At 42.2% G+C, this 12,662-nt stretch overlaps 1 protein-coding gene across 3 annotated transcripts in view; it reads left to right on the plus strand.

Moving 5' to 3' along the window:
- The window catches only part of LOC126474143 (luciferin sulfotransferase-like), a 757,275-nt gene that overhangs the window by 490,598 nt on the left and 254,015 nt on the right, over positions 1-12,662 (plus strand). For all 3 annotated transcript variants that reach the window (XM_050101593.1, XM_050101591.1, XM_050101592.1), the window contains one exon: positions 10,026-10,125. In XM_050101593.1, coding sequence (XP_049957550.1) covers positions 10,026-10,125 — 100 coding nt within the window. The remainder of the gene's footprint in view (positions 1-10,025; positions 10,126-12,662) is intronic.

Genomic DNA, 12,662 nt, shown 5'->3' on the forward strand with positions numbered 1-12,662 from the left:
ATTGTGGTCTGAAATTCACATTAAAAATGATATTCCTTCTCTACCAAGCAGACGTTAGGTTGAACCGCAATAAAGTCTGGAGTGGCGACATGTAGAAACTCTATCACCAGTAACCTTTCTTATACTAGTTATTTATTTCTAGTGACGAAACAAACGCTATGTAGGCTCACAGGACGCTTATCTGACCTTCTGTATGTCGATAAAGTTGGTTCTGAACTGGGAATGCAACTCAGACCGCCCTTAACGCGGAATTTGATCCCTTCGCGACAATACAGCCCGGATACAGTTTGTTGTTTGTTCAAAACTCCAGATTCCTCAACATCTCCACATATTGCGCGCGAATGGGTTCGAATCCTGGCCCGGCACTAAAGATTTCATTATGTATTATCAAGCTCTAGCATGTGAACACCTATTTCTTGGTGGATAATAATTTCGAATTTTAATGTATTTTCATTCGTTGTCAGCACTAACGATATTTGACGTTTTTGACTCCTAGTGAGTTCAAGATGTAATTCTGAGCTGCTGGTGGTGAAAAATTCGGTAGCTGACGTTTCTTTGTGTGTAGTCAACAACGATATGTGTGGAGCTCTATTCCCAGTCCGCACTGAACTCTTCGTCATATTATTTCTAGTTCAAACATGCACACATGTCGCTGCTGGTGCTACAAACCCATATTTAACGTTCGTTTTCTCTAGAATATAACAGCGATAGGCGCCGGGTTGGAGTCCTGGGAAGGAAAAAATTAATGTTTCGTCTCGTCATTTCAGTTACAACATCTAGCTACTGCCGAGAAAATCCGATTCATCACAGTTGATTGTGCTTCGATATCTATCTTATTAGGTTCTGAGTGCGAATGCATGTCCTACACAAAGCTTTACCTCACGGCATTTCAAGTAAGTTACTTGTTAAGAAGCAATATTTAACATCTCTCGTAGTTCATTAACAGGGACAATAGGTGCTGGGTAGGAATTCGCGTCCGTTAAAAATGTTTGCGTTACGTAATTTAAAGTCGGTATTTGCTAACTGATACTGTCTAAAATCGAGGTATATCACTCTCTGTATGCCTAATCAGGAATGACTGTTAGTTTCCGTCAGTCACGAAATCTTTGCTTAGTCTGCAAGACCTGAGTTTGAATCCATATGCAGAACGAGACGATTCGTCGTGTCATTTGAAGTTCATACATTTTCTCAACTATCTGCTCGTGAATAACTTAAATTCTTAATGTCATTTTGTGTTAAATAATAAGTACGGTATGTTACTTTAAAGAGGAAATCATGAATACGACGAACTTACTACGTGCATTACCTATCTGACGTAATAATGAGAGTGGTAACATTTCAGGTATGTCATATATTGTAATAAATGTGAGCTTACAAGCCTTAAGGACAGTCTTACCTCACTTTACATATTGAGTTATTTTGATACAGAGCAGTGTTTTCTAGTGGTGACTTGTTGGAACGGCCGGCCGCGGTTGTCTGGCGGTTCGAGGCGCTCAGTCCGGAACCGCGCGACTGCTAGGTCGCAGGTTCGAATCCTGCCTCGGGCATGGATGTGTGTGATGGCCTTAGGTTAGTTAGGTTTAAGTAGTTCTAAGTTCTAGGTGGCTGAAGACCTCAGGTTAGTTAGGTTTCAGTAGTTCTAAGTTCTAGGGAACTAATGACCACAGATGTTAAGTCCCATAGTGCTCAGAGCCATTTGAACCAGCCATTTGAACTTGTTGAAACCATTTTCAATAGTCAATACCAAGGAGCAATTAGATGACCTGCTAGACATCTGCGTTATGTGGGTTGAATGCGAATCAGGCGAAATGCAATTCAGGTCGTTCGGATATTTTTGAGCATGACTGTACGTATTAAGTTACCACATATAAAGCATGTGCACTTATACCAGTTACACTCTCATCTCCATAGACGGTCGCCTAGCCTTGTTTTCCCGAATATGGCAGCTAGGCGAGCGGATGGTATCTCTATACGGCGATGGGGAAAGGCTGTGGCATGTCAGACGGAGACCTCGTCCAGGGTATGGCGATGAATCTCGTCCCACAACTCGAGTGTAATCGTAAACATTTTATGGGCGTTAATAGGACATTTGTGGTGGTTTACATCTTGCAGGCCGGCCAGAATGGCCAAGCGATTCTAGGCGCTTCAGTGTGGAACTGCGCGACCGCTAAGGTCGCAGGTTCGAATCCTGCCTCGGGCATGGATGTGTGTGATGGCCTTAGGTTAGTTAGGTTTAAGTAGTTCTAAGTTCTATGGGGCTGAAGACCTCAGAAGTTAAGTCCGACAGTGCTCAGAGCCATTTGAACCATTTGAACATCTTGCAGGTTATGGTCGTCGTATACTGATATTCTGTCTCTGCAATAGAGTGCAACGTGTCCAGTGCGTCCTCAGAAAAAACGTAACGGCGTGTTGTTCTCTGTCCTCCAAACGTCAGTTTTTCTGCGGGACGATGCGCTTGGCGGAAGAGTTGCCTGTATCTGCGTTGGTGTGATGCTGAGTTCACGTTTGATAGTAGGCCAAGTCTGTATTTCGTGGTGCGGTCTACAAGTGATGGAGACTGACGTCACAGATAGATAAACCGCTTCTCGACGTTCTCTGTTACCTCTTGACGCATACGGTCGACATTAACTGCTGCTGTACACCTCTGTATCTTTTCTCTTAGTCTCTGGCGTACGAGACAGGCAGACTCATACTGGTCTTTCGCAACTGCCACAGGGGCCACATTTGGCAGTCAATGATACCTGCTTTTCTCTTGTTGCATTTCTTCGATTCTCTGGCGCCACTTGACGATTTCCTCTGTTGATGTGACACCATTTACAAGAAGATCTTGGTACATGTCTTCTGCGACTCCTTTCATAGAGTGTTGTAAGGTAGCAGTATTTTGCACCTTACTGTAATATTATAATTGTTGCAAAGACAAGTTAGATATCGGTTATTATGTTATTTATCAGGCAATCAGTCTATTGACATTAATATAGGAAGTATCAGACGGCATAAGACGCGTATTAACTTTAAGAAATTCTCATGTTGCATGAAGTCGGGGTTCAGGTGATATTTTCACGGAGTTTGGCTGGAGCGGACGAGCGGCACTGCTCAAAGGCAGGGCAGAGGGGTTCAGAAGTTTACAACCGACTATTACGAGTCGGCATGGGAAAGCGTCCCACTGCGGGAGACGCGCCGCCGGAGCAGGTAGGCACCCATTTGCGCAGACAACAGAGGCAGGGCTTCGAGGGACGGCGCCTCATTGGCGCTGGACGTTACGCCGACGCCACTATGTCGAGATGAGCTGGTGCCTAAGGGAGCCTTCCCACGAATCTTAACGTTTTCTGCGGCTTCTAAGGAACGCGGTTAAACTAGTGCAATGACCTTTTTCCGCGCGAGGGCGAACAGAGAGACACGATTGGCGGTTTCAATTTTCAACGGAGTTACAGTTTGTTCCAGATCATTCTAGGCGCAGGAAGGCGCAGAATGTTTTAATTGGCTGGAAGAAGTCAGGAAATAACAGTGGGAGAGAACTGTGCTGGTCTAGAGCCACGGGATTGGCCAGTTCGAAAAATAGCGTGGGGGTGCTGATTTTTGCAGAGGGAAGCTTTTGGAGCTGTTATCAGGGGAGAAGCGTCTTAGCTCCTGTAGCGAGCGGACGTCGTGCTTTCGGCTCTGCTGTAGGAGAGTAAATTCTTTTCGGTGTGCTGTGCAGAACTTTAAATAAGTCTGCCAGCTGCAACTGAAACTAGTATTCAGTTAGGTGTAACGTCATGTTTCACTGTTAGAGACAGGCTGATTCCGCTAATTACGGTTGGGAATACTGTCTCACAGGAAGCATACAGGAGCAGAGCAATTTCCTTGAGCCACACTTTATTAAAGACGTTAATGGATTCCGCCTTTTGGCTGGGGAGTCCCGTCTTAAGATTGGAAAGAAAGCAGAATCAGCTTTTGAATAGCAGTTTACGAACAGGAAGCCTGTTCGCGAAAATAAATCCATTTTTGTTACAGTTGAGGCTCCTCGAAGACGGAGACGCCATCGGCAGCTTGCTGCCCTGTTCACGACGCTGCATTTGGTGACGTGATGCTCAGCTTCGGCATTTAATCCGATATTACGCACGCCTGTGATTACCAGAGCTCAGTTTTCCAGCCACGCTCTTATTGAGAATTTGTTAATTGCAGTAGGTTTGTCTGACGTATTTTATGCCGTCTGACAAGGGGATGGAGTAGAAAATAACAAGTACAGATGCGTTATCCTTCCTTAAAAGTTAGTTTTGGAATTTAAGGGCCATTGCCATTACTAGCTTTATTTTATAACTTATAAGTGTATGTCATAGTTCAGTTTGATGTTAGGAAGATTGTTGTTCAATAAATGTGTTCAATGCTATCCTTGTTTGTTTAGTAGTGATCAGTTCCCTGAACACTATTTAGTTATTAAATATTAATGAAAATTAGTGAAGGGGCAGTTTTAATTAGCAGGTTGGGTCTCATAACAGGCCTTCAGCCAGACCCAACGACCCGATCCAGTAGGGAAAGTGAACAAGTAAAAGCATTCTTGTTAAAACCCCACCGACATTTGGCTGACCCGCCTAGTGCCCCTTATCATCATTGTATTGAACGAAAACCCCTTCCAGTGTGACATTTTGTCACTTTTTGTCATGTTTGGTTTCACAGTACGGCTTAAGGCCTAGACCTTCTGTGTCTTGTCTATTACTGTTTCGCTTTTTCATGGCGTTGGGCTTTGTCCTTCAATAGTTCATCCTCTAAGCGGATTTGCTACTGACTATCACCAAATATTTTCTGCAGTTACACCTATAATTTTTCCAGCTACTGAGCTTCTCTTCCTTGTTCTCGAACCACTGCTGCGCTGCGCCGTCCACGTAAAATTATACGTTTTCCAGACACATCTTTTCATCCACCAGTTGTATTTGGCGACCAGACCGAATTCTTTCAGCGATTTCATCGATTCCTGAACGCGTCTCTGGGAAACACTGATGGACGCCTGATATGCATCTGACTTACTCCTGCTTAGGAGTCCATCTGCCTTTGGAGTAAACGGATCTTAGGAAACGCGTACTGTTTCTATTCCACTTCCTGTCCTTGTGGGCGAAGACTTTTACGTTGCGTAATTGGAGCCACCATGACGCAGACGCTTAGAAGTACACACCAAAGGACCCGCTTCCAACAACCAGAGTCACTCTGGAACCACAACTGAGTCGAAATACGAAAACAATGTCGTCAATGAACTACAACACTTAGCACTGAAATGACGTTTATGATTGACACCAACGCGCAGCCAGAACAGAGTTGGACTCTTGGACGAAGAGTGCTGATATTTATACAAACATCGAATATGTCAGAATGCTGCTATTTATTCAAACATAGAATATTTCACGATATTGACACATTACAAACATAAGATTTTTGAGAATCGTCCTCTAATATTATTTTTATAATAAAAGGTTCGTCTTGATCAAACAAATTGTTACTATTTTTTTTTATTTAATTGTATGGCTTGGGCCCCCCGTCGGGCACGCCGTTCGCCGGGTGCTGATCTTTCAATTTGACGCCAAAGTTCGTTTGTTGATCCTTACACTCAGTTTTTTATTACGGAGGCTAACCATCTCTCTGACCGAACACGCTGAGCTACCGTGCCGGCGACCATTCATCAACCGGGGGCGGACACAAACTTTTACTGGCTGTTACCTATTTCAGAATGCTGAAGATTAGATGGGTAGATCACATAACAAATGAGGAGGTATTGAACAGAATTGGAGAGAAGAGAAATTTGTGGCACAATTTGAGTAGAAGAAGGGATTGGTTGGTTGGGCACATTCTGAGGCATCAAGGGATCACCAATTTAGTATTGGAGGGCAGCGTGGAGGGTAAAAATCGTAGAGGGAGACCAAGAGATGAATACACTAAATAGATTCAGAAGGATGTAGGTTGCAGTGGGTACTGGGAGATGAAGAAGTTTTCACAAGATAGAGTAGCATGGAGAGCTGCATCAAACCAGTCTCTGGACTGAGGATCACAACAACAACAACCTATTTCAGCTACTCCCATATTCAGAACTATTACACACAAAAAATAATGGTGTAACCAACTAAGTTACATTAGCTGAAGGAAAACCTATAACAGGTCTGGCGACACATAAGAATAATAAAAATATCTACATGATTAACAGCCTTGCATACTAGCCATACATACTATAAAATATTCTGGTGTATGTGTCAACGTCAAAATTGTACATGTAGCTATATAGTACGAGGTGCTGGTGAAGACCTGGAAGCATTTGGCGTTTATACATAGATAGCTGAAGCCAGCAGAGGGCGGATTTTTGATTAACCAACATCGTAAATTTAATAGTTAAAATGCAGTAGGCTAAATCATTAATTAAAGTTACTTCACATGCAAAATGAGCATCTGACAATGAAACATACACTGATATACAATATACGGAATTAGATCCGTACTTAAAATCAACATAAGAGGTTCAAATAGTAATTATGGGAAATTCCTAGCCGGCAAAGTAAAGCCAGTATAAAAAGTTCAAACATATAACCACATCTATAAATCGAAACCTTTGAACATAACGAAATAGTTAAACCAGAAGGGTAAGTGTATGGTAATCAACGAAACAGTGATAATTAAAAATTCACTAGTCAGTAATCCATCCGGAGTGAGACCTCAATGGCGCCTCCTCGTGGCTTCTCTGTATCCAGTTCTTGTTCTTCTGTGGGGGAGGTTGCGGAAGAAGGCCCAGTCTCTTCGCCGCACGTCAAGCTGCCGAGGCGCTGGAAGCTACCCGAACTGAGTTTCTGAATACATCAAAATAAGGATTCATGTTCAACTCATTCTGTTCAGTCAGCAGTAATTCCGTTTGCCGCTTTCTGTGTACATATATCTCCATTTTCACGAGTAGGTTCAGTAATGGTCCCTTTGGTGCCCTATGCGACACTCCCATATTGTCTTCTATGTTTGCTTCCCATGCTTTTCTTTATCCAAATGTGTATCGAAAGAGCTCTTGTTGTGGCTACGTTTATGATCTCTAAAAACGAATTTTGAAATTTCTTTCCGTCTGACCGATATGAAACTTGTCACACTTTTCACAGTTGATCTTACTCTAAATATTTGTTGCTGTTGTTGCCAGTTTTGTGGCGTGGTCTATAACCAATGGTACCTTTCGTTTCAGGTCTAATTTTTACTTTCGTTTTTCTGAAAGCTTGTGTAATTCTGTCGCTCAGTGCACCATTGTATTACGTAGCAACAAACTTGTTAACCTCTGAATCTATTTTCTTCTTCTTGTCACACATTTTCAATTTTAGATTATTGTGAAGGTTCATTACATCACGGTCCTTATACCCGTTTGTCCCGGTTACTTCTCTAATCACATTTACTTCTTCCACTTCGTCATTAGTGGTGAGTGGTAGTTCTGGCATCCTGTTCATCATCGCTCTGAAGTATGTTCACTTATGCTTCTTCGGGTAACAGGATTTCACATTTACAATCGTGTCAGTAGCCGTTGTCAGCAATATGCTAATCTTATGGCGTCCATGGCTCTTAGTTAACCTAGGATCCAAAAACTTATACTGCCAGTACTGTGACAATTACGAAACCTACGCCGGCCGCTGTGGCCGAGCGATTCTAGGCGCTTCAGTCCGGAATCGCGATGCTGCTATGGTCGAAGGTTCGAATCCTGCTTCGGGCATGGATGTGTTTGCTGTCCTCAGTTTAGTTAGGCTTAAGTAGTTGTAAGTCTAGGGGACTGATGACCTCAGATGTTAAGTCCATTAGTGCTCAAAGCCATTTGAACCATTTTGAATGGAACCTACTTGAGGAAATGGAGATTTATTTACACAGAAAACGGCAACCGGACTTACTGCTTGATGAAAAGAATGAGTTTAACCTGATGCTTATTTTGCTGTATTCAGAAACCTACTAGTCTGAGCAGCGTCGAGCGCCGCAGTAGCTTAGCGTGCGGTTGTGTGCGCCGACCACCAGCGGCGAGGAGGCGGCCCTTCTTCCGCAACCTCCACCAGAGGGAAACGAGAAGTGCATACAGGAGAGTCACGGGGCGGCGCCACTGAGATTCCGCTCCCAATGTCTCATCGACTATCGACTCTTTAACAGTCGTTAATTAATTCTTAAATCACCCTACACTTACGGTTACAGTTTAATTGTTTTCTCATGGTGGAAGGTATCGATTTATAGATGTTATTGTATGTCTGAACTTATTATACTGGCTTGTACACAATTGGGTGTTTTATTTTGTAAGGCTAGGAGCTTTCCATTATTACTATTTGCACGTCTTATGTAGATTTTAAGTATAGATCTAATTCCATATGTTGTATATCAGTATATGTTTTATTATCAGACGCTCAATTTGCTACGTGAAGTAATTTTCAGTAATGACTGCGCACACTGCGTTTTAACTATTAAATTTACTGTATTGATTATTCATGTAATCTAGCTACAGAGGCCTCTTCTGGCCTCAGTTGTTTGTACAAGTACCAGAAGCATCTAGGTCATCACCAGCACTTATTCTCTACCTAGATGCATAATTTTGATGTTGAAACCTACATCAGAATATTTTATGGCATGTATGGTATTCATACTGTTAATCATGTAAATGTTTTTTAATTTTCATATGCGTCACCAGGCCTGTTATAGATTTTGCTTCAACTAATTTAACTTAACTGCTTACACTACTGTTTTTTGTTTGTAACAGATCTGAAGATGGCAGTAGCTAAAACCGGCTTTAGTGAATTGTAAAAATTTGTGTGACCAAGACGGACCTTTACAAATAAATTGTCACAATATGATCAATGACTCATTTTGAGACTTTATGTCTTCCATTGATGAATATTCAATAACAAATAACAGCTAATGGTACGGTTTGAAACGGCATGCCAGTGTGCCAGTGACGCTAGCCACATCACTACGGTGATAGTACCAAAACAAGCGCCAGTAATTAATATGGTGCATTAGCGGTCTATTTATAACCGCTTTATGTTCCACTCTAAACGTACCATTCATAATTTTGATTCCTGGAAATGGAAATAAATATTGGAGCAGAAGAAATGAATTAAATTCTGTGTTGCGTCCACCATTCGAACCCGGCTCGCCTTGTTTGCTAGGCATAAATGCTAACCATTACACCACTACAACACAGTGGTCAACAATGCTGCACGAACTACTCAAGTCGATTGCCCTCCCCAACATAAACTTCAGTTCATATCTTCAGCTTATTTTTCCTTACATTATCGAGTCCCGGCCGCAGCACAAATTTTAGTTCATTTCTCCTGCTTCGATCATTATCTTAAACGACGAAGAGACTTAATTATAAGATGTATAAGGAAAAATATCTGACATCATTTATCGATAATTGTTTGTGTTGACTTTCATCTTTGTTTCTTTCTTTGACAAGCTTTTCTAATAATCGACCAGACTTAGGATTGTTTCGACCGCATGGTCACATGTGAGACCTGTCATATAGATCAACTGCAGGAAGGTTCCCCAGCAACGAAGTGTAAGAATTGTTGTAATTTGCGGTCGTATATTAATTTATTCGTTCATTAATGTATTGACTCCGATAGTTTCGGAACGCTGGATTGTAAGATATCTATTTACTTACATATGTTATTTGATAACACTGACCCCCCACTAGTCCTAACACATTACTAGTTGTTCGCGTCAGTAAATGGAGACTGAGTAACCTATGTTAGTAAATAGGTATCTTAGATGCTAGTGTTCACTATCTAGTTAAGTGAATATATCAAACTGCAGTGGCAGAAGATCGTTAAATTTTTTCTCTTGTGTTTCTTTTTCAGTTGCTCTATCGATATCATCATAATGTTAATCTCAGAACAACAACGTCAGTTTCTAACGTTTTAAAATGTCATGTCTTTGTTACGTGAACATTGCGACGAACTACAATACTGCGTAGTACATGAAATTCTACATCTGTTGCGTTCGTCAGTAGTACACTTACGATTCCGGTTTCAGCGGCTGTCACTGAATCATAATTCTTCTCTGTTTAGGTACTACCTGGACCCAGGAAATGGTCTGGCTCATCGGTAACGACTGTGACTTCGACACAGCGAAGAAGAAGAGACTTAATGAGCGCGTGCCTTTCATCGAGTAAGTAGTTATCGGCCCTTGTAAACTGGAAAAATCTGCGGTTTCCTTGATACATTACACTTAAATAGTTTCTAAGTTACTTCACGATAAAAACTAATGTAATACGTTTTACAACTCGCTTACGTCTGTAGAAACAATTATGCTGAGGTTACTTAGCTGATAACACTTCCTGAATTAACTCTTCCGCTTTACTTTATTTTATTAATTGACGCCATGTCGTAGGAAACAGAGATCTCTGTTCACGAACTGCACTTCGCGCCCCCGTACCTAAGGATGGTCTGCAGTGCAGTATGGAAGCGGTAGTCGATAGTAAACGAAATGATCCAGATGGTGCTTGCTAATTTATTATTCACCTTATTGATTTATTCATAACTAGTTTTACGGTTGAGGTGTTGTTATCATGTGCTCATACTTTTACAAGTGAGACGTAAGTTTATTATCTGACATAAATAGGAGTAACATATGTGAAGGCTGCTCATAAACTAACTACCGACACCATTAAAAAAGAAATAATTGTTTAAAGAAAAATATATTTTTATGTAATACGTTTTTAAATCTGGATAAAAAACAAAAAAAATAATTTCTTCTAGCGCCATACAGATTCATAGCCCCATACAGCCAGCCATAACAATTTATGCTTGTTAATTTTTAATGACTATGACAATAGTTGGAAGACTTGTAATTCAAAACATGGGGCGCATGCATTACATACTTGATACTTATTAGTTCACTTCCCAACTATTAGTATTGCATGCGCCCCACGTTTTTCGTTATAAAACTTACAACTCTTGTTATAGCTGTTAAAATTTCGAAGCACAAATTTTCAGAACCATTTGTATGGGGTTAGAAATTTGTGTGGGGCTTAAATAAATTATTTGGAACTTTTTAAGTCCGATTTAAAAACACGTTAATTTAAAAATTTATTTAAATGATTTTTGTTGCTTTTTAGTATTGTGTGTGTGTGAAGTTTCGCAACGACTTTTATTCTATTTTTTGGTTAATTACATACATAAAAAATGTTCCGCTTCGCCTTGGTTCCAAGAGTTCCGGAACCTGTACAGAATACTGGAATAGAGTTCAACATAAACATCCTTTCCATCCTTTTCATTGCTCATGAAAACCACACATGGCCTCTTGTACCACCATACAGCGAGACCTTAAGAGTGATAGTTCAGATTGCTGAACACACCGGTACCTCTAATACCCAGTGGCACGCCCTCAAGCGTTGATGCACGCCTGTATTCGTCGTGGCATCCTAGCCACAAGTTCATCAAGGCACTGTTGGTTCAGATTGTCCCCTCAGAATAGTTGGGGGGTCACGTCGTCCATAAACAGCCCTTTTCAACTATCCCAGGAGTGTTCGACAGGGTTCATGTCTGGAGAACAAGCTCGCCACTCTAGTCGAACGATGATACGTCGTTATCCTGATGTGCACGATGGGGGCAAGAATTGTCGTCCATGAAGATGAACGTCTCGCCAATATGTTGCCGATTATGGTTGCACTATCGGTCGGAGGATGGCATTCACTTATCGTACAGCCATTACGGCGCCTTCCATGACCACCAGCGGCGTACGTCGGCCCCACATAATGTCACCCCAAAACAGCAGGGAAACTCCACCTTGCTGCACTCGCTGTGTCTAAGGTGTTCAGCCTGACTGGGTTGTCTCCAAACACGTCTCTGACTATTGTCCGGTTGAAGGCATATGCGACACTCGTCGGTGAAGAGAACGTTATGCCAATCCTGATCGGTCCATTCGGAGTGTTGTTGGGCCCATCTCTACCGCGCTGCATGGTGTCGTGGTTGCAATGATGGACCCCGCCATGGATGTCGGGAGTGAAGTTGCGCATCATGCAGCCTAATGTGCACAGTTTGAGTCGTAACACGACGCCCTGTGGCTGCACGAAAATCATTATTCAACATCCTGGCGTTGCTGTCAGGGTTCCTCCGAGACATAATCCGTAGGTAGCAGTCGTAGCCCTTGGGCGGCCTGAGCGAGGCATGTCATCGACAGTTCCTGTCTCTCTGTACCTCCTCCATGTGGGAACAACATCGCTTTGGTTCACTCAGAGACACCTGGACACTTCCCTTGTTGAGAACCCTTCATGGCACAAATTAACAATGCGGACGCGATCGTACCGCGGTATTCACCTTCGAAGCGTGTATCTCCTTCCTGGTGGAATGACTGGAACTGATCGGTTGTCGGACCCCCTCTGTCTAATAGGAGCTGCTCAAGCATTGTTGTTTTGCATCTTTGGACGGGTTTAGTGACAGTCAAAGGGACTGTGTCTGTGATATAATATCCACAGTCAACGTCTATCTTCAGAAGTTCTGGGAACCGGGGTGATGCAAAACTTTTTTTGATGTGTGTATTTATGTATGTACTGTATGTTTACCTGGAGCTCCGCCTGTGTAAGCATATGTCACACGTATTGCATGCATCTCCTCTTCCCCTCTCTTTGTCCATCTCCTCTTTCCCCCATTTCTGCTCAGGCATGCCTGTTCATTCACATACTGCCTGAAATACATTGTATGGAC

The sequence above is a fragment of the Schistocerca serialis genome, chromosome 4 (assembly GCF_023864345.2).
Source record: "Schistocerca serialis cubense isolate TAMUIC-IGC-003099 chromosome 4, iqSchSeri2.2, whole genome shotgun sequence".
Taxonomy (NCBI): domain Eukaryota; kingdom Metazoa; phylum Arthropoda; class Insecta; order Orthoptera; family Acrididae; genus Schistocerca; species Schistocerca serialis.